Source organism: Tupaia chinensis, unplaced genomic scaffold (genome assembly GCF_000334495.1).
Source record: "Tupaia chinensis unplaced genomic scaffold, TupChi_1.0 Scaffold000014_1, whole genome shotgun sequence".
NCBI lineage: Eukaryota > Metazoa > Chordata > Mammalia > Scandentia > Tupaiidae > Tupaia > Tupaia belangeri.
The window spans coordinates 1,491,919-1,515,435 of NW_006159444.1; the positions used below are offsets into that span (position 1 = coordinate 1,491,919).

At 42.6% G+C, this 23,517-nt stretch overlaps 1 protein-coding gene across 4 annotated transcripts in view; it reads right to left on the reverse strand.

Annotated features, from left to right (window-relative positions):
• The window catches only part of TIAM2 (TIAM Rac1 associated GEF 2), a 181,633-nt gene that overhangs the window by 93,091 nt on the left and 65,025 nt on the right, over positions 1–23,517 (reverse strand). For 3 of the 4 annotated variants that reach the window (XM_006139979.2, XM_006139977.2, XM_027769781.1), the window contains exons 7-9: positions 10,773–10,958; positions 9,689–9,835; positions 5,622–5,693 (exon numbers count right to left, since the gene is read on the reverse strand). In XM_006139979.2, coding sequence (XP_006140041.1) covers positions 5,622–5,693; positions 9,689–9,835; positions 10,773–10,958 — 405 coding nt within the window. The remainder of the gene's footprint in view (positions 1–5,621; positions 5,694–9,688; positions 9,836–10,772; positions 10,959–23,517) is intronic. The other variant, XM_027769783.1, reaches the window with a different exon arrangement.

The following is a 23,517-nucleotide window of genomic DNA, read 5'->3' on the forward strand; positions in this document are numbered from 1 at the left end:
TGCCCATCTGGAGACAAGTCTGGATTGATTCCCTCAAGAAGGGTCAATGCTTTCCAAGCTGAAAATACACATGCTTTAGTTTAAAAAAACTAGATAAAATAGTCTCTTACATTCTTTTCATAAAGGAACAGAGAAGCTTGAAAATAAGTACTGGCCATCTGGAAAGCTCCTCCCAGCTTACCCTTTCCAAGGGTTCCACATGAAGCTAATTTTTTTTTAAGAGAGATTTTTGCTATAGGGAGCATGCACTCACTGAAGTGACAGAGAGAGACAGAGAGACAAGAAACAAGAAATCATCCACTCCCCCCCCCACCCTGAGAATGGCCACGTTGCAATCCCTTCTCCTCCATTCTCCTCTCAGGATCTTAGGCATGCACGCACACATACCAGGCATAATATTTAAGCCACTGCATCCGGGACTCGAACCACAGTGAACTACATGGGAGTTCAGCAACATAACCATTACGTCATCTGCTGGCCCCAAAGCTAATCTTTTTAACCATTGCTCATAACTCCTCACTGCCTGCCTCTGTCAAGAACGCTGCAAGCCCTTCCCATCTCCTACTATGCTTCCCACCTCTATTTAAAAAAAATAATAAATCACTCCCTACTAGCCTGTTCACGTTGCCAGAGTCCGAAAAATATGCGGAGGGGGGGGGGGGGGAAGATGGAAGCAGTCAAAATATGTTACTAAAAAACAATCTGGGTCCAATCTCAGCCTTAGTAGGGCTGGTTAGTAAATGTTTCTGTCACCTCATGTCTTCCTCTTTGAAAGGGGTTAAAACACCAGCCTCCCAGGGAGGCCAGGAGATGGCTGTGGGGAGGTGGCATTTGAAAGAAAGACACTGCCAAGCCTTTTTCAAATTCAGCCTAGATTGTGGGGCATCACCACTGTGATTCAGTGACGGCCACTCAGCAGAACTATATGAAAATAATCCCTAGTTTCCAAACACTACGGACCAGGGCAGCTGCTGATACACAGATCACCTTGCAGTCCAGCTCCTTGCAGGCCGCCCCTGAATGGAACATCACTGCAATACAGCCAAAGTCACCACAGATGAAGTAGTCAATGTTTGCAAATCACTATAGCTCTCCAGGAAGGGGGACTGCTACAGAAGCATTTACCATTATTATTATTATTATTATTATTACTATTTGAATGGACCTGCAGCCATGTGTCAAATTACTGATGCTCAATACACTGCGAGTAGAGAGACTGCAACTCCGGGTGTTCTCACAGCAGATGCTTTTGGATCAAATGGCTCGTAATTACTACTTGGATCACTGAGGGGAAGTGAGTAGCAAAATCTCAATCTGGCTGTCACAAATGAGCCCACACCACCACAGTTGCCAATAAAAGGAGAGTCTATTAGCAAGGGAGATGAGGAGACAAGACAAAAGGAGCTGCATGCTCTAGGGTTTCTTAACAACGCTAAAATGTCATAGAGGAGAAAGTGTTCATTTCCTTCTTGGGCTGATGCCCACACATCACTGATGTGAAAGGAGAACAAAGACTGAGCTAACTAACTGCATGTCTGTGTGCGTGCATGTGCATATGTATATGTACATTTGTAATGTTGGTTCTGTACCAATATACTATCTAAACAGACTACCATGGTATGGGCAAGAAGGAATGGTTTCATTCATATTTTCCATTTAAGAAACCAACATTAAGGTTTTTTTGGTTTTTCGGGTTTTTTTTTCAGTCTAGAGCTAATGACTAATGTGACAATACTTCATTCAGCCACTGCCACAGACAGTTGGGACAGCTCAATCCAATTTTCCAGGAGAGACGGCCAGAGCCCAGAGGCTGCCTTGATTTCTACAATGGAGCTTCTGGGGTAGCTGCCATCCTGAGCCTTGGTGGGGGATTTGTTGTCACAATCTCCATGACAAACACCTCCCTTCAAATGTTCAAATGTTGTAGGAGCCTCATTATTACTCATCAAGGGGGAGCTATGAAAAGCTTTCATTCTGGGCTGCCAAAGTGTCCTTTTAAAAAATGCTCAAATAAGGATGGCTTTTGTCCAACCTTAACAGATTTCAAATTAGGGTGAGTCACGGCTGGACTGTTACATGATGCACCAATTACAGTGGAATATTTAAAACTGGGCACGGCCCCTCCCATACAACGGCCTTTCTGTGTCGCACAGACGGACATGATGTTCTTACTGTATAAAAATAGAAGGTTTGTGCAGGTTATAAATGTTCTTCAAGAATGATTAGCAAAAAACTAATGATATGGAACATTAATTATTCAGCCAGTACAGGCAGAATTTTGACTTCCAGAGATGTGAAAATCCAAATTATATCCTCAATTCTATCTGCAATTTGATTTGAACCTCATTATCCAGGTACCATTGCACAGAAATGACAGATGTGCCATTGAGATGGTCCTATAAGTGAAAGGAGTATCTTCAGGGTCCTGATATCAGAAACAATGCTTAACTGAAATAAATAAGAATACCTATTTAGATAGACAGGTTTTTAAATATACGTGCAGTACAGATTGAGCATTCATGATCTAAAATGCTTGGGACCAAAAGTGGTTTTTTAGTTTTTGTTTTGTTTTTTAAGGGTTCTTATCATAGGATGCATGCGCTTCCCAGAGAAAGACAGACAGACAGTGAGAGGAGCAGTGAGAAACCATCCCCCTGGGGGTTGGCCACACTGTAATCCCTTCTTCTCCATCCTCTTCCTGGGATTTTGGGCATGCACACACATGTACCCAGCCCAGTGTGTTTCAAGCCACTAGATCCTGGACTCTAACCACAGTCAGCCATGTGGGAGACCATCGCCTTAACCACCACCACATCACTTGCTGGCCCCCAAGTACTTTAGATTTCAGGGATTTTTTTTTCCAGATTTGGGAAAAAAAAAAATATATATATATATATATATATATACACACACACACACATATATCAAATTACACACACACACACACATATATGTATGTATGTATAAAATGAGTTATCTTGGAGATGGGACCCAAGTCTAAACATAAAATTCATTTGTGTTTCATATACATCTTATACACTTGGCCTGAAGGTAATTTTAGACAGTGCATGTGCATGGCAGTATTTTGACTATAATCCAGCACATGAGGTCACTGTGGAATTTTTCATTTAAGGCAACATGTCAGCACTTGAAGAATTTTGGATTTTGGAGCACTTCAGATTTTAGGTTTTTTAATTAAGAATGCTCAACCTGTGATACTTTCCTTTATAGCACTGATGCAACTTGTCAATTAAATCATAAGACAAGAGCTTGGTAATCTGAGCCCAAATTAAATAAGCACTAAATTTAATTCTAGCATCAATGGCTATTTTAGCAAAATTTATTTTCAGAGACCAGCATAAATTCTATTCATAGAAAGTGCTATGATGACATAATTTCTTCACTTCCAAGGTCAAAAATTAAAATTGTTACAAAATTCTAGAGAAATACAGCTCTAAAATTATGGGCTTTAATGCAGATTAATCAAATGTTCTCAACCATTAAAGGATTCTGTCTAATATAGATAATTAATCAGCAAATGTATTAAGTGTTGAAAACATACATATAATGACAGGATATATACAGGTCTTCAAATATCCATGGAAAATGTATATTAAAACAATGCTTGAATTTCAAACTTTTTGCACTAAAATAAGCTCAGAAAGTTCCATTTTCCACAAAGTTTTTGAAGTCTCCTCATATATAAACTAAACAAACCAAGGTTCCTGATTACAACGTGCATGGAAACCACAGCATGCACACTTGCTAGGAGGGCTAGCAGTAAAGAGATGATATGTGGCAAGAACCAGGCAGATAGCAGGGATTCAAGAAATGCAACAAAAATCAAGTAAGTCCCCTCAGAGCACTGCGATATGATCTGGACTTGAAATAGGCTCTATCATGTCTATCAAAATAAAGAGGCAGGAAGTTATTATGAAAAGCCTGCCATTGTGATGGTACAACTGATTTATAAGAAGAAAGGTTTGGATCTGACCCCTTGAGGCTGGTCAAATCTAGCAAAAGGGGAGCATGAGACAGGAGCAGCACCAGAGACACAGCTCCCTGGAGCAGGTGCTCCACCCACTAGGCTGCCCTTTGGCAGCCCTTAACCCTGGGGATAAAAGGTAAAGGGGAACAGGGTTTCAAGCTAACCCAGTCTCTTATGGGATCTAAGCTCATCTCTCAGGAAGCAAGACACCTTGGCAGAGCTGCCACCCAGGGCCTGTTTTGACAACACTGACAGGGCACTGAGCACTTGGGGCCACCTACAAAAGAGGAAGAATATGTACCTGTCTATGTTGCATACTTTAGAATCACTAGAAAGTTCCTCACTCAGTTTCCCCAGAAGCTGGGGCAGTGTCTAAAACAAACACTCTAACACTCCTCCGTACTTTCAAACTAAATTCCCAATCCACTGATTATCCTCACTCGTATATATATATATATTTTTTAAGAATTATTTTGTTTTAACTTTATTTATTATTATTATTATTATTTTCCAGTTTGATCAGAGAGAGAGAGAGAGAGAGGAAGTGAGAAAGCAAGCCACCAGGTCCAAGACTTGAACCGTGGTCGGCCATGTGGGAGTCCAGTTCCTTTAACCACCATGCCACTTGCTAGCCCCCCTCACTCGTATATTAAACACTGCCTGAGCTACCAAGGCATACTGTTTGTCCCAGCTTATTAAACTAATTTTTACCATCTCCACAAATAGCTTAAAGGTATGTTGGAAATAAAACTGAAGGTAAGATGATTTGGTGAAGCAGTTAGAACAATAGATCAATGATGCGAAACATGACTCAAAGAGAAGGAGCGGGTTTGAAAAGGGCACAGGGAGGGGCCTGAACAAATCCCAACAATCTTCACCCTACCCCAGGGTTTCACCCAGAAGTAGATCTAAGCATTCGTCCTGTTGGAAGTGATTCTGGAGATGAGGAGACACGACTCAGCTCCACTTGAGGGCACTTGGAGACACAGGGTTGCAGCCACACAGCCCAGACTGTACTGTCCACATGAGCATCCCTGACAAACCGCAGTGAAAATGTGATTTTGGATTCAGTAAACTCTCAAGGGCAAGGACTGCTGAGGAATAGGGAAATAAAAATTAAAGATCCTGTTATAACTTTAGTTTTATCACTAATTTTACGATGAAATTATGAATTTAGATACCTCCAAAAATATTTGGCATTCAGAACATCTCTCAGTTACCTACTAGGAACCACTTTAATTCTACTTTTTTTTTTTGGAGAGGTTTTTGCTATAGGAAGCATGCGCTCACCAGACAGACAGAGAGAGACAGAGAGACAGAAAGCGAGAAATCACCCCCCAGGGGGGATGGCCACACTGCAATCCTTCTCCTCCATTCTCTTCTTGGGATCTTAGCCGGGCACGCACGCACATGCGCCCGGCGTGAGTTTAAGCCACCGGGTCCGGGACTCGAACCGCGGTCGACTACGTGGGACTCTAGCGACATAGCCATTATGCTAACTGCTGGTTCCAATTCTACATTTATTTTGAACAGACTCACGTAAAGAGTCTGAGCCAAGCATTCCCCAATTAACTTAGTATTTGTGTCATCATTAAGGTAAAACAAGATGGCTGTCATCTACAGCCACGTTTACCTCACTGGAGTGACTAGAGCTTTGAGGTAGGTGAGTTCCAGAAAATCCATGGTTGCCGCTTGAATCAAATATCTGACAGACAAAGGAGGGGAAAAAAAAATTAATGAAATGGCTCTATAATGTTCATTTGGCAGGCACCATTTTTAATACTAAAATTAAAGCTCTGTAACATAAAATCTTCACATCATGATCTGTACTATCTACTGTTCTACATTTAAAGTGATAACTTTGAAGAGTTGATTTTTTTTCTTCCCATATAGATACATAATTTATCTTTTCTCTGATGGTCTTAATTATTCAAGTCATCCTTATTATTTTTTTTTTTTTTTAGGTTTTTACCATCATAGCAGACATTCACTTGCCAGAGAGAGACAGAGAGAAAGTGAGAAGTCAGTCCCCAGGAAGGACAACCATGCCACAGTCCCTTCTCCTCCATTTTCCTCTCAGGATTTTTGGGCCTGTGTTCACACTTGCCCGGCATGATTTTCAAGCTGCTGAGTTTGAGACTTGAACTGCAATCAGCCACGTGGGAGTCCAGTGCCTCAATCATCATACCAACTGCTGGGCCCTCTTGATGTTACTTTTAACCAAGAAGTACACATTTCAGAGATGTAGAACATAGCTCAAAATTGAATTGACAAATGAAGCTTTGAACTATATTTTTTTCAACATGCACAGAATAAATCCTTGAAAGAAAACATCTACATTTTAAACACAGTTATATTTAGTTGGAGGGACTAAGAATAAATTCTTTTACCAATTTTGTCTTCTAAGTTTTATAGTAGAATAATTAACACTGGGCCTGGCAGGTCACAAGGTGGTCAAGGTACTAGACTCCCACATGACTCACCATGGTTTGAGTCCTGGACCTGGTGACTTTCTTTCTCACTTTCTCTTTCTCTCTCTCTTTCTCTCTCTGTCTGTCTTTCTCTGGTCAAATTAAAAAATAATAATAATGGAGAGCAACAGATGGCATAATGGTTATGTCTCTGGACTCCCACATAGTTGACCATGGTTCAAATTCCAGACTCGGTGGCTTGAAACTCACACCAGGTGTGTATGCATGTGTGTCCAAAATCCTGAGAGGAGAATGGAGGAGAAGGGATTGTGGTGTGACCACTTCTCCCTGGGGGTTGACTTCTCACTTTCTGTCTGTCTCTGGTGAGTGCACATGCCTTATAGCAAACATCTCTCTAAAAAAAGAAATAATAATAAACAAGTAAAAGTAATAAATAATCATTTTTTTAAAAGAATAATTAACATTAAAGACCATTTAAACATTTAGGGATTCCTACCAATCAATTTTTCCCTTTTTAAGAATTATTTTATTTAACTTTATTTATTTGTTAAATTTGACTAGAGAGGGGCAGAAGGAGGGAGGGAGGGGGAGGGGGGAGAGGGGGAGAGAGTGAGCAAGCAAGCCACCAGGTCCAGGACTTGAACCACAGTCAGCCATGTCAGAGTCTAGTGCCCTTAACCACCACGCCACCTGCCAGCCCCGATATTCATATCTTTTTAAAACTAAAAATGTTAAACAAAATGCTTTTGTTTATTAAATAACCTTATGTTGAGAACATCCAGCATAACATCTGCTGGATAAAGACTGTGGATAACATCTGCTGAATAAAAGATAAAAGATACAGAATAAAAGCAACCTGTTAAACATCAAAACAAGAGCCAGTCTGTGGCCTAGAGGTTAAGGCGGCTATATCCCACATAGCTGACTACACAGTTCAAGGTCCAATTTGGTGGTTTGAAAAACATGCCAGGGACTAGCAGTTAGAGTAATGGCTATGTCGCTGGACTCCCACATAGTCAACCACGGTTCGAGTCCTGGACCCGGTGGTTTAAACTCATGCCAGGCGCATGTGCATGCGTGCCCAAGATCCTAAGAGGAGAACGGAAGAGAAGGGATTGTGGTGTGGCCATCCGCCCTGGGGGGTGATTTCTTGCTTTCTGTCTCTCTGTCTCTCTTTGTCTGTCTGGCGAGCGCACGCACCCTATAGCAAAAATCTCTCCAAAAAAAAAAGTAGGAAAAAAACAAACAAACAAAAATGCCAGGGATGTGTGCATGTGTGCCCAAAATCCCAAAATGAAGAACTGATGGAAGAGAAGGGATTATGGTGTGACCACGCCCCATGAGGGCTGCTTTCTTGCTCCCTCCCCACATCACCTCCAGCAAGCACACATGCCCCTCTGGCAAATTAAATACAGCAAAGTAAAAACAAGAACTTCTTCAGATTTATACAAATGTTTTCCTTATTCATTTATATGATCAGATCACCATGCCACTCTTTATTTTTTATTTTTTTTGAGGGCATATGCATTCACTGGAAAAAGAAAGAGAGAGAGAGACTAGGAAAGCAAGAAAGCATCTCCCATGGGGAAGTGTCATGCCGCAACCCCTCCTCCATTTCTCCCTCCTTTCAGGATTTTGGGCACACACAGGCATGCCTGGCACGTTTATCATGCCAATAAGTCTGAGACTTGAACCATCCAGTCAGCCATGTGGGATTCAGCTGCCCTAATCACCGGGTCACAGGCTGTCCCTTTTCAACAGCCTTTGAAAAAAGAATAATCTTAGCATACCAATCTGTAAGATAAAATTCATTATCGTGCACTATTACCGACATTATGGAAGACCAGATACACATATTCAAGTTATTCTGAACACAATTTACTGTACTTGGGCCACATTTCACCAATAAGTGCTTAGGCTTTTTTTTTTTTTTTCACTTGATAAAGGTTAAAAGAGCTGCCACTCCTCAAGTGAGACAAAGCAGCAGCACTTACTCAGTGTCTCAGAGACTCCTCAAGTGAGACAAAGCAGCAGCACTTAGTGTCTCAGAATTCTGAACTGAGGCACCACCAGTGAACAAGGGTACGGTGAGTGGCTTGGCCTTCCATAAGTCAGTCTCCTCATCTGTACAGTGAGATGATGAAATACTTACTTCATATTGTCAGGACTCAGGGAACGAGGTACCTAGCACTAGTAATAGGATTTAGCTGTGCTTACTGTGATTAACTGGTGTGTGTGTTAAGTATATGTGTATGAACAGAGAGAGGTGGAGGAAGGGTAGGGGCAGAAAGAGCACTTGACAGGGTCTTGTCACTCCAGGATCTCCTTTCTCCCATCCTCCAGCTCCCCAGAATCTTGGACACTCAGGCACACAGGTGTGTGTTCAGTCAACAGGGAACTAAACCTGTCGTGGGCCCTGTGGCTTCCAGTCCTGCAGCCTAGTAGGCTACTGCCCGTGCCACTTGGCTGGGCCTCCTCTGATATTACATATTTACAATTTTTAGAGAATTATTTATTTAATTTTATTTATTCATTTTTTTTAACAGAGAGACACATAGAGAGAGAGAGAGAGAGAGAGAGAGAAAGTTAAGCCACCAGGTCTGGGACTTGAACCGTGGCTGGCCATGTGGCAATGTCCAGCACTTTAACCACCATGCCACTTACTGGTCCCCATTACACATTTACGTTAATATAAAATATATGGGGAAAATATTAGTATTAAAAGCAATAAAAGGGGCTAACAGGTAGTGTTATGATTAAGCCACGGGACTCCCACATGGCTGACCGTGGTTCAAGTCCCAGACCGGGAGACTTGAAAATCACACCAGGCGTGTGTGCATGCCTGCCCAAAATATCCCAAGAGGAGAATGCAGACGGGATTGCAGTTTGGCCATTCCTCCTGGGGGTGATTTCTTACTTTCGGTCTCTCTCTCTCCAGCAAACAAGCACACATACCCTACGGGGGAAAAAAAAATGTAAAAGAACAAAACAAAAAAGCCTAATAGAAGCCAATGAAAGTGTGGTGATTACTTTCAGATTATTCTTATTTGTGGATGTGTGTTTTGCTCAAAGCACTACACAAGGTGCAGCTACCTCCTCAGGCATGCCAAAACCCACGGGGTACCTTATTTGTTCTGATTCGGGTAAAGCCTGTCCTAATGCTGGATTCTTTTGAGCCAGCTTTTATTCCATCCTTAACAGAGGAGGACCATCTATGATTTGCAGCAGGTGGCAATGTCCCTCACTCTCCTCATGCTGAGGGACTCACCTGAGTTATAGAAGGTCTTTTCTCCTTTGCTTTTCTTGCCAGTGTGTCCAGCCCTTTTAATGAGGAAAATATGCTCTTCTTGTTTCTCCCTTTCTGGGTCAGTGAGAGGGTCCTTTTCCGAAGAGCAGAGTCATCTCTAGAGCACACCTAATTTAAAATAAATTTTAAAACCTTAAAGAGTATCGTTGAGTAGCAGAGAGAATTTACACTTGCCCTAAGAGAGGAAGCTCTGCTTGCTGTGGATGTCTCAGACCAGTGCCAAGAGCAACTGCATGTCTGACACACGGTGGACACACCCACTGCACAGACAGCTCCTCTCTGGACAACACAAGTCAAGTTGCAACATGCAGTACTCTCCGACATGGGCAGCAGGGTCACCCAAACCACCCGGGATCCCCAGGCTGAGCCAGCAAAATACCCAGAAGCCACCAAAACAGGAGCAGCTGCAGAACACCCAGTGGGGCTGTGTGTCATTCAGATAAGGCAACCTGGAACCCTGTAATTTTTTTTTTTTTTTTTGCTATAGGGTGCGTGCGCTCGCCAGACAGACAGACAGGGAGAGACATAGAGACAGAAAGCGAGAAATAACCCCCCAGAGGGGATGGCCACGCCGCAATCCCTTCTCCTCCATTCTCCTCTCAGGATCTTGGACACGCACGCACACGCACCCAGCGTGAGTATTAAGCCACCGGGTCCAGGACGTGAACCACGGTCGACTACGTGGGAGTCCAGCGACATAGTCATTACACTAACTGCTGGTTCCCGAACCCTGTAATTTTTTATACCACTGCAGCTGCTCCTTAGGGGTCTCACCTTCCTGATGCGCGAGGTGGAACAGACAGGCAGGCACAGAGGTGAGCATGCAGGAATGATCCACTAGCAGGTGGATGGCTGGAATGAGTGGTAGAGAGACCGGAGATTCTCTATAGCAGGATCTCCCCCTTCACTCCCAGTCACCTAGCCTCTAGGTCACCCTGGTCAGTGATCAGATTAGGTCCCAGAAGCACTGAGGGCAACTACCCACACCAAGGCAAACATCCCTAGTCATCCTGAAAGTCTCTGCTACAGCCTTCCTGGAACTTACCAGAGCGTGGAAGGAGGAAACAGACAAGACCCCCAGTCTGCCCAGGGCTAGCTTGGAGGGGCGGCTGGCAGCAGCGAGGAGACTCTTGGGGTTTGGCAACTCCCCACCTTGTAAGCTGGCCAGATAACAACGCACCCGGAACAGATCCATGTGAAATTTCTCCAGATTTTGTTCCCATTGCTGGATCTTAAGGCAAAAAGAGAGGTGATTTAAACAAAAATGATTAGCCATCAAGGGGAAAATCTACATTTACAAACTTCAAAGAAACTTTGATTCAGCTGGTTTGCATGGTTTACATTAGCCTTTCCTGTTCACCCCATCTCAAGCCCTCCCCACAAAATGCATGGGGTTGTCCAGTGCTGTACTTCTCAGGATGGTCAAAAGCAAAAGAAACCCAGTGGTCCCTACAGTGACATGCCAGAGGACCTTTAGAGAACTCCAATATCCGAAACCACCCTGACTTGGAAGAGCACGCAAATTGTAAGTCAACTTCTCACTTTGTTTCGTTTCTCTTCATATTTACAGACTCCAGTCCAAAATCAGATTAACTGAACTGTCCACAGAGAGATGATGGATAAACAAAGCCAATGATTTTACGCTCATGTTTATCCTGAGTAAATGACTCAAAATGACTGTACTATTCAGGATAGAGGACAAATAAAGTTTTTCTTCCTGTTTTAAGTATTTTGGAAAATATCTGCCATCTGTATATCCGAATATCTTAATCTGTATGATTAAGCCACTATGTAGTATAATCTGGACGGGAAATCATATTTCGTATGCTGTGACAAAGCTCAGTGAATGAATGTAAATTAACTCACTAAAAAATTTTTAAATAAATTTAAAAAACCTAAAGTATACACTTTTACACAACAGAAATCCCACGGACTTCCTCAAAACTGAAACCATGTAAAGAAAGAGCCAAACCCTGAAGGTTACTCTTTCTCCCAAGGACATCGCAACACGTTGTGTACAAGGATCACCTTTAATTAAAGACAAATTAAGAGTGATGAAAGGCTCTCGTGACCTGCCATTACAGGGATCCAGCAGAACAAGAAGCCATGATGTCAAAGGTCTTGAGGGCAATCTCAAATCAAGAGGAGGTCTATGGTGAGGGCTCGAATGAGTCTGGCATCCAGACAGGTCCTAACCTGTCACACTATGCTTTCGAGGTTAATCCTTAACTCTGGATAAATGTTTGGAAGGTTCCAACATTTGGGCACTATGTCCCCTTCAGTTTCTCTCCATAGAAAAGCATTACAGATTCTGAGTGTTCCCCAGACCCTCTCCAAGTTCTTCATATCTGTTTTATAGAGCAGTCACTATACAACCTTTCTGCATAAAAGAAAGCAATGGCTACAAGATCTAAACCGGTGGGCCCCAATCTTCCTGGCACCAGGGACCAGCCTCATGGAAGATAATCCCCCCACGAACCAAGGTGTGTGTGTGTGTGGTGGGGGAGGGGGGGCTGGTCCTGGGATGACCCAAGCATACCATATCCAATGTGTACTCCACTTCTACCATTGCCATGTTGCAATATACAATGAAACAGTCACACAACACTAGGGTTTGTGATCCCATGAGAATCCAATACTGCTATTAATCCAACAGGAGGTGGAGCCAGATGGCAATGCTAGCAGCGGGGAGTGGCTGCAAACACTGATCAAGCCTTGCTCGGTCACCGGCCCTCTACCCTTTGCTGAGCAATCCAGGATAAGGTAGGGGTGGAGCAGTTTCAAAAGGTCATGACCAGCACTGGTCCATGGTTGGAGACCCCTGATCTAAATCAAAATGTTGTTGATTCATCAATGTTTGCAAAACAAAGTCAGAAATAGTCTCAATATCCATAATGAATTTAACCTCACTTAAGATTCTGTTTGCCCTTATTAGTGATGCAATAGCCTACTGTAATTTTGATCTTCAGCCTTGAATGAAGATCAAAATTACATGGTGGTTTTCATTTTTTTTTTAAGTTTGTTTATTTTATTCATGATGGAGTGTATGTGCACACAAGAGACAGCGAAAGACAGAGGCAGAGAGGAAAAACACCCTCGACAAGGTCTCATCATGCTGAGATCCCCTTTCCCCAGCCTTCCAGTTCCTCAGGATCCTGGACATGCACCCTGTGCATGTTTTCAGGCAAACCCAGGAATTTGAACCTGCAGATAACCATGTGGCTTTCAGCACTGCAGCTCAGTTTGTTACCAAACTGTGCCACCAAGGCTAGGTCAAAACCTATTGACTTTAAAAAATGCAAACACCAGGTCCACCTGAAGATTCTACCCATTAGGTTTCAGGCCCTGGAAAGTTTACATTTCAAAACTACTTCATTGAACTCTGGTGCACAGCTCTACTGAGCCCCACTGTTCTAGACTAGCAAGATGGTTCAAACTGAAACTGCAAGTCTCTTCTTGGTCTTGGTATATTAGGGAATTCTATTAGATTTCAGAAATAGTGGATGGATATAAACAGTCTACCATAATCCATAGGTACAATGAAAAACATTCTCATTGTTCTGCCTCAAGAATGTCTTCCCCTCTAAGTGCTTCTTGAAAAACCACAATTATAGATGCATTCCTTTGTCCTCTAATAATTAGTAGATATCTCTACTGGGTCATTAGGAAAGTCATGACACATTTTTGCATAGAAAAACACTCATGACTTTCCTGACGACCTAATTGAAGTTAATGTATTAAAGCTTACCACACTCATTTATATGTCAACATGAAATTGTTTATAAGATGTTTTCTGGCAGTTCTACTGAGAGCGGAGACATGAAAAGAAAGAAAATGAATAAGCCATTGGATACTAGAAGGTAAAGATGCATATCCCATCCATGGTAGGTTAAAAAGACAACAAAATAAAGTTAAACCCAGGTGTAGGTCAATCACCAAGATCAAGGACGACAGAAGTCTCTTACATTTACCCCTAATTCTGTACTTTACCATTTGCTTACTGTTTGGTACAGGTCATGTGCACTCACCAGAGAGAAACATAGGGAGACACGAAGAGAGAGAGAAAGTAAGAAGCACCCTTTATGGAGGATGGCTACACTGCAATTCCTTCTCCTCCATTTTCCTTTTGGGATTTTAGGTATGCATGCACACATGCCAGGTGTTTTTTTCCAAGCTTCTAGGTCTGGAACTTAAACTAGACAGTTGGCCATGTGGGATCTAGCCACCTTAACCACCATGCCATTGAGTGGTTCTACACAATATTTTTTAAAAGCACTGCTAAATGTATTTATGTGACTATATATAAAAATGCTATATATAAAAACACTACTGATAGCCCATTCAGTATCATTATATCCAAATGATAAAGAATATTAAAATTTTGTGAGAAATACTTTGCTAACCTTCAGCATTCATAGATCTCGCTACCCAAAGCTTGGGACAAAATGCAGGTGAATTCATGGGAGGAACTTGGCTTCATTTGCTGAAGTCTACTGGAGAGAGGGGTCTGGGAGATCGTAACATCCCAAAGGAGACCTTAAAAAGATTAAGAAGTTCCCTGGGGCAATAGGTGGGTGGTGGTTAATTCACTGGACTCCCACGTGGCCAAGTGCAGTTCGAGACCCAGAACCTGTGGCTTGAAACTCACACCAGGTGCATTTGAGCCCAAAATCCCAGGAGGAGAATGGAGGAAAAGGGATTGCAGCATGTTCATCTGCCCCAAGAGGTTACTTATTTTCCCTCTCACTTTCTGTCTCTTGTCTGTCTGTCTGTCTTTCTCTCTCTCTGGTGAGCATATGTGCCCTATGGTAAAAAGCTTGGGGGGGAAAAAGACAAGAACTTTGCAAAAAGAAATAAATAGGTTTTAAAACAACTATTATATCAATTAATTGCACATTACAGGTCATTTAAAATTTAACCTAATAGAAAATGCAGTTTCCATTTTAACAATGCTCCTTATTCTAATGGAACCATTTGAGAACAATCAATTTGAGTGTGAACCTGGTTGGACCACAGGGTGCCCAGATATTTGGTCAAATGTTATTCTGGTTGTGTCTGTAAGGTATTTTTGAATGAGATTAACATTTAGATGGGTAAACTGTGAAAAGCAGATTGCCCTTCCTAATATAGTGGGCCTCACCCAATCACTTAAAGGCCTGAGTAGAACAAAAAGGCTTATCCTCCTTCAAGTAAGAGAGAATTACTTCTGCCTGCCTTCAAACTAGAAAACTGGCTTTTTTTCTTGCTTTTGGACTCTTAAGTGAAACATGAGCTCTCCCTGGGTCTTGAGCTTTCCAGTCTTTAGCCTAGAATTACACCATCAATGCTCATAATTTTCAGACTGAAACTATACCATTGACTCTCTTAGGTGTCTAGCTTGCTACCATACCCTACAAATCTTGGGATTGCCCTTTTTTATAATCATATGAGCCAATTTCTTATAATAAATCTCTTTCTGTATGGCATGTACATGGAAGTTTATGTGTGTATATCCATCTGTCCACCCACTATCCACCCATCAGTTCTATATCCGGAGAATCCTGACTAATACAGTCTTCATCCCCACAGAGCTCTGTGGCAGAGTAAGCATCACTGGGCACATACTAGTCCTCATTTAAAGACAATATTTACCTTGTTTCTGAGATCATGGTCTTCACAGAGATAATCAGTCATTGAACTTAAATGAGGATTTGCATTTGGATAAGAAACAATGCAGGTTTTTATTTTTCCCCCACGGACTCACCAAAGTTGTAGAGAAGGACATGGAAGACTGCAGCTAAAGTATGGTGGGGGTAGGAATTCAGAAGCTTGGGTTTTTAGAGGGAGGAAGCTGGTAGAAAGGCTGGATTGACAAGCTCAGAAGAGACATTATAATATGCAGAAAGTCTGTCAACATACACGATGCACCTGCAAGGGATCTGGTGTTAAGACACCTCCATTTCTCAGTCGTAGAGACTGAGGTTCAGAAGGGAAGTGACTTGACCAGGTCACATAGTAAGCTAGCCCTTCCAGACAGTAGAGACCCAAAGCTGATCCTGATGTGACCAGTCTATGGGCAACAGGCAGGCTATCAAGTGCTGAAATGTGGCCCTCGGATTTCAGATCTTCTGACTCACAAGGCAGGTATCTAACCATATCCAAATACCTAACTTGAGCAACACGTGTTTATATTTTCACCTGTCATTTCATTTCTCCCACAAATCCCAAGGTACTCTACAGAGGAGGCAGCAAGACTGCTCTCATTTCCATGTGCGATTCATATTGAATACTTGGCATTTCAATTTCCTATCAGCCCTGACATTCAGTCCAAATTTAAAGTGGAGCTAACTAAAGAGAAAATTGTATTTTATAATAATTCCTCAGAAGGTGAGATAAAGATACACGTTTTAACTATAAGGGGGAGAAATAAAAGACAACTTTTTAGCTACTATATATGCTACCTCAGTGAATTTCAGTAACAATAGCTATTAAAATAAATGTTATTTGACAGCACATTTACCTGTTTTTTGGTTTTGTTTTGTTTTGCTTTTTCATCAAAAACTAAAATGCCCAAAATCAATTCCTTTAAGACAAGACTGGTCTCACCCACATTTCCCTAAGTTCTTTCAGTAATAAAAACTGTCTTTAGACATTTCTTTATTTTAAAGTTAAGTATCAGGACATGACAATAAGAACCTAACTTCCATACATATTGAGCTTTCTTTTAATGTTCAGCCATTAAACATAAAAATGACATGGTTGGAAAAAAAAAAAAGAAAGAAAAAGCACTCAGGGAGGTGTTCATTATTTTCATTGTAAAAGGAAAAGTATTATCAACAAAATCATAGAAGAAAACTCCCTTTTTTAAGCACTGATACAAATTCAATGCCAAAGTTTCCTCTTCATTGCTCAAAGAGTTCTATTCATTTCCTGAGCTCAGAAAGGCTATGGTCCCCTGTAGAAAAGTGGGGGTCAGGGGCTAAAGCCTACTACTAAAAATAACAAATGAATAAGTGATGCATAAAAAAAAGACTGGCAAATACATTCCTGTCACACCCAACAGTTCTGGAAAAATATTTTCTACAATTTAGTCACTTAATCACAGTACTTAGTCATCTGTTCATTAGTTTGTCCCAAAAAGTAATTAGTTTTTCCTTTTTGGTAGAAGAAGCTAAAAACTCCCATTCCATATCTGCTAAACACCAAAATCTGTCCTCACAGAAGAACATGGCTAGAGACACAGATTACTCTGAAGTTAACTATACTTGGAACAATAGCTAAGGTTTCGAGAATCCATTTTGTTTTCATTTTTTTTAAGATGTAATTCACATACCATAAGAGTCACTCAATTTTCTATAAACATACTTCCCATCAAACTGAGCTGGAAAAAACAAGTTATGAGGACAAGTGAATGAAGAAATAAGTTATATTTTCTATAGAACAACTCATCACACAGTTCAGTTAGCAAGCAAAGCATCATCCAATTTATTAAAGACTTAGTGAGAGCTATTACTTTGGAGCACAGACCGGTGTTCAAGTCCCAGCTCTGCATCCCAGCTATGTGACATATGATTTTTTAAAAGTTTATTTATTTATGTATTCCATGAGTAAGAGGGAGAACCCCCAACAGAGTCTTGACACCACGATCTACCCACGGCCCCAGCCAGTCCCAGGTCCTGAGCACACATGTGTCTGACATTCTCATAAAGGTCTCTGAACACAAACCAGAACCCCTGTGGGTCAACCTCACAGAGGGTCACATTTTACTGCTGCACCACCAGTCAGTCTCCGTGACATTATAAAATTCATTTCACTTAAGGTCTATTCACTCATCCATCAAACAGGCAATATCTACAAAAATGGTCACTTGATGGAATTATGAAATCTTGTATGATCGTGGCCTAAGATGGGGGCTCTGACAGATCAACCCAGGAGACCATGAGGCTGGTAGAGAGGCAATAGAGGGGATTCATTAGCTGGAGAAAGAAGAGGGAAGGTCTGAGGGAAAGACGGGCGAACCCTGGGGAGGAGCTGGGTAGGGAATGACTCAGATAAGAACTCGATCTCCTACAGCAAAGAGGAAAGGATGCCTGGGCTGGTGAGTGACACAGAGGAATGAGCATTCGCTCACTAGCACTGAGGATTTGAGATGGGAAAGTTATGACTCCTGTTTTCTAGTAAGAGCAACCTTATCCACAAGGAGATGACAATAAAGCAATGTAAGAAGAACCGTGACACAGACAGACACAGAGAATCATGGCAGGACAAATGTGACCCTGAAGGAGTGGATTGGTGGAGCGAGTGAGGGACAGGCTCCTTGGAGGGAGTAACCCATGTGGAGAGGTGAGCCAGGTGACAAGAGGTGGGGGAGGTGGGGTGTGTCTATATGCATGTGGATGGTACACAAGTGTCTTTGCTACCTGGGGAAAAACCCAAAGCCAGATATGGAACAGTGGATTCCGGGACGTATGAAAAAGTCTGATGTTGCTGAATACAGGTCCATCAGATGGAGAGAAGTTATCAGGGATTCTCTCTCTCTCTCTTTTTTTTTTTTTTTTTTTTTTTTTTGAGAGAGATTTTTGCTATAGGGCACATGCAGTTGCTGGAGAGACAGAGACAGAAAGCAAGAAATCACCCCCAAGGAAGGTGGCCATGGTGCAATCCCTTCACCTCCATTCTCTTAGGATGTTGGGCACGCACGCACATGCACCTGATTTGATTTTCAAGCCTCTGTGTTCAGGACTCAAACAGTGTCAGCCACATGGGAGTCCAGCGACAGTTCCATTATGACAGCTGCTGGTCCTGGTTACCAGGGATTCTGTCTCACAAGCAATGGGAAACCACTAAGGATTCTGAAACCAGGTCCTCAAGTGGTTAGATGTGCTGTTTAGACAAAGACTGCTCTGGCTGCTGCATGTAAGATGCAGCTGAGGAAGGACAACACTGGTGGCTTCTGCAGTAGTGCCAGGAAGAAAGGATCGCATTGCAGATACCATTCCATCTCTCACCACCTGCTTTAAAAAAAAAAAGAAATAATCGACAAGTTCCCCCCACTCCTAGCTTCTAGAGTACTCTGACTTAGCTCAGGCTGCACTTTGGCCTAGAATGTCCTGCCCCGTTCTGCTATCAACTCATTTTTAAAGAAGTAATCCAGGTATGCCTCCTCCAGGCAGCCTTACAAGACTATATATGAGGCTGGATCTGCTGTTTATGTCACCCATAGTACTCCGAAATACCACTGCACTGAGTTCATTGTATTAGGGAGAAATGATGTGGTCAATGACCTGCTGCCCTGCTACACCAAGAGACACCTCTTCTTTGGATCAACCATCTTGCATGCGTGCCTGGCCCAAAGTACGCACTTAATAAACACTCATGGAATGAAACTGAACCTTGTTCTCTGACCAAACGGTTTTACCATCATGCTAATGCCTACCAATAAAGCCCAGGTCTTATCCGGCACCTCTGTCACCCAGACTGCCTCCTCCACCCTCTGCAAGTACTTCACTTTCCAAAGGTTTATTACCCAGATCGCCTTACACACACACACACACACACACACACACACACACACACGTGCACACACACCCATTATATTGTCCTCAAAGCTTTGTTCTCATTGTTCACTTCACCACAGTTTCCAGTTGTCTAATTCAACCCATCCTCTTTCTGATTTTAAAACTTAAGTAAATATTTCAAATGAAGAGTGTGTTTTACAAAACCCAGAGCCACCCCAGCCAGAGGCTGAGTTCCCTCCTCCCTCCTGCACTCCTGGCATCTCCTGCAGCCTAATTAACACCAGGAAAAGCCCTGGTTCCCCCTGAGAAAGGACGGCGTTTGGGGGGACAGTGTCTGGGAGGATGCCAAGACTGCCTCAGGGCGGTGCGGTTTTGTCCCTGTTTACTTGTTTGAAATAATAAATGGAAAGGAAAAGCAAGGACTAGCTGGACTTAATTTACAACTCTCCCTCCCTCGGAACTTCAAAGGGGCTCCCACATGGGGCCCGGCTGCGTGGTCTGGTCCACATCGGACATGCTCAAATGAGAGCCGCATGGGCCTGCCCCATGGAGCGCCTGCAGGCCCAGGACGAGCGCGCGGGATGGGCTCGTTTCAGGCAGCGCGGTGGCACTCAGCTGTCATTACTGAGGTAGTGTCTTTTTACTAGAAAAGGTATCAACACCGACCTCCACTCAAGTATTTCAAAGAAAACCTGCTCAGGAGACTTCACCTTACATGATGCAATCTGCACTGTTCTTTCTGCTACTTTCAGGCTAGACAGGATTGTACCTGGAGTTTTCGGGTTCTCTGGAGGAAGTGTTGCGTAAATAAAAGTATACAGTGATGCTGAGATTTTGAGATGGTAATGAGATAAAGAACTGCTGTTTTAAAGAATATAAAGTTTATAAAAAGTACTTTTGAAGAAACTACCCTCTTAGGATCTCTGGGAGAGTTTGTCCTGCCTGGCCTTGATCTGTAAATTTTGCCTTTGTCATAACATCCAGTGGTTTCTAGTCAGAGACGACCTCATAAAAGCAATGCTGATCACATGCTTGCATCGCTGTCACTTCCCGGTCTCCACGTCTGCAAGTAACAGGCAAATAGGTCTTTTCCAGCGTCCCTGCCATGAGTAAAGGACAGTGTGGGCAGAGTGCATGTAAAGCATGTCAGCCACTTCAAAGCCCTGGGGAAAACACCACTAAATTATAACCTAAAAATCTGTCAGTATGATGAGGAGAGTATTTCAAGTGGAATTTGTGAAGATTAGTCCAAATTGTTTCTTAGCAGGAATCGTAAGTGCATTGGAGAAGGTGAGTGTGTGTTGGTGTGGATGGCAGAGATGGGAGGAATGGGGGGAGCAGGGAGGATGCAGGAAGGGGGTTAGGGTGGGGTTCTAGAAATGGGAGAACTCAAACAGTAGTAGTGCTGGATACCATGCTTAAAATAACTGACATACAGACTGTCAAAGAGCGTATGATGGGCCGCCAGTCATGATTACCCTGATCCTTCACAAGAACTTCTCTTCAGGCCACCTAAGCAGCCTTGACTCTTGGACTCATGTAGGAGTTTATGTCAAAGTAACTCCCCCCCAACTCGGAGAACAGCACCAACTGTGACACTATCGATTAAGCATTTACAAACTCTGGACAAGAGAAGAAAACTATACATAATAAAAATTTAAATTTCTGAAATTTTTTGCTCAGACTTCTTGTGTCCATAGAGAATACATTTGTGCATACGTGCCTGTGCGTGCATACACACACACACACACACACACACACACAGACCAGGAGCCTCTCAGTGTTGCCAAATTTTCCTCTTCTCCCCATAGACCTAAATGGTTGACTATAAGTAAGTACCTGAACGCTCAGAGCTGAGCATCCCCTCGGAGGACTGAGATATGGCTCTGATGTTAAACACAGAGCCAGGGAAAGTTAAAGCCATACTTGTTCTGCACATCATGGTCAGTTTGAGATTTTGGATTTGAGTGACTTGATCACTCTGATACATGTGGCTCCCCAAAACACATCACTGATGAAAGACAGCCTGTGGCTACTGGATCCTAGAAATGCTGGCCCACAGGTGAGCCACGTTACAAAGGGAACTCTGGAGAGCCATTTCTCTTACAGCCTCTTGATCTACCACATCTCCTCATTCTCCCTTGATACAGATAGCTGAGAGGTCTGGCCATGGCCATGCTGCCTCAGGACTGGAACCTGTTCCTTTTAATGCAGAGCAGCCAGGGAAGAGAGAAAGCAAGCTGGGTTCTTTGAGACAGTGCTTTTCCCAGCAGCAGCAGCCGTGATCTGGTCAAACCCCAGTGGGATGTAGTCCTCCCACACCTACATTCTTCAAGGCACTTTCAGCTTCCTATTTATTAGCTCACTAAAATGATTTTGTAGTTTGGAGTTTGCAAGCAGGTACTCTTTAAATAAATGGCATGCCCTGTTTGAGGAAGAGTTCAGTTCAGGAATGTAGGTTATTGTCTATAAGATCCCATAATATCGAGTCAGCCTCATGGCTTTAGTGGTTAATGGAGCTGGATCCAATATGGTCAACCGTACAGTTCAAATCCCATACCCACTGACGTGAAAGACATGCTGGGTTTATGTGTGCTCAAAATCCCAATAGGATGGAGAAAGGAAGAGAAGGGATTATGGTGTGATGATGCCCCCCCCCCCCGGGAAGTACTTTCTACCTCTCTTTCTCTCTTTGTGTCTCTCTAGTGAGTGTATACGCCTTCTGGCAAAAATTTTAAAAAGAAAAAAAAAAAGGATTCTACAAAATTATCGAAAATGATGCACTCTGGTACATGTTTCCGACTAAATTGCTAAACTGCTGTGGAATTAACACCGACCAGGTCCTGTATCTGCAGACCCAGACACTGCCATTTCTCTTCCCATGCCCCACTTCACCCTGTGCTCCAAACCACTCCTGATCAATCTTCCAAACATATTTCTTTCATCTTGCTTTTTTCCCATCTTAAAACCCTATATTCCCCCCACTTTGAAAACAGGGGATAAAATAAACTAGCGCCATGTCTCCCATTTAAGACTGCTGTGGTCTGATTGCATATGCACCCTGCAAAATTTGTATGTTGAAATCCTAACTCCCAAGTTGATGGTATTAAGGGGTATTAAGGGTGGGGCCTTTGGGGAGGTGATTTGGACATGATGGTGAGCCCTCATGAAAAAGATTAGTGTCTTTTTCTTTAGTTGCCAGAGCTTGACTGTGCTTACCAGAGAGAGAGAAAGCAGCTCCTGATGGGGCACGGCCATGCCACCATCCCTTTTCCTCCATTTTTCCGTCCTGTCTGGGCATGCACACACATGCATCTGGTGGGTTTTTATAAACTGTAGGGGCTGGGATTTGACCCTCAGTTGGTCATGTGGGATCCAGCTCCCTTAGCCATCAGGCTACTGGGCCAGCCCAGGACTAGTGTCCTTATAAAAGAGTCCCAGAGAGCTCCCTCACTCTTTCTACCATGTAAGGACACACTGAGTAGCAGCATCTATTAACCAGGAGTCTGGAAATCCTTCACATCTGCACCTCCTAACAACATTTTTCTTTTTCTTCTCTTCTCTCTCTCTTTTTTTTTTTTTTATTTTTAAAGTTTTTACCATAGGGCATGTGCACTAACCGAGATAATAAGAGGGAAAGTGAGAAATCATCTCCTGGGGGGATGGCCACACCTCAATCCCTTCTCCTCCATTCTTCTGTGATTTGAGGTACACATGCACATACGCCTGGGATGATTTTCAGGTCACCAGGCCCAGAAGTTGAACTGTGGTTGGCCATGTGGGCATCTAGCACATTAACCCCCACACCATCTGCTGGCTCCCTGACAACTTTTTAAGGTCATATTCTTCCAGGAAGACATCTCCATTTGCTAAAGATCACAGTGTGACCTCAACCCTCTGATCTCTCATAGCATCTGATGGCTGGGCCAGTTGTCACCAGTTTATACCATTCTAGAATGTTCTTTAGTTTCATGTCTATGAAACTTGCTCTATAGTTGAGTTATATGCTTTATAAAATAGAGTCCATATTTTATAATTATTTTGATTTTTTTAAAGCCAAATATATCTGTTAGATCAATATCTACAGGTGGAAAAATAAGCGAAAGGGCAAGAATTAAGAGAAGAAGATAATATAGTATACAAGAAAAGGAAGAGAAAAAGGTAGATAATAGATATAGTCAGAAGATTTGCCTATGCTGTTCCACTATTTAGAAATTCTTTTCTTAAAGAATTATTTTATTTAACTTTATTATTATTATTAATTTGACCAGAGAGAGACAGAGGGTGGGCGGG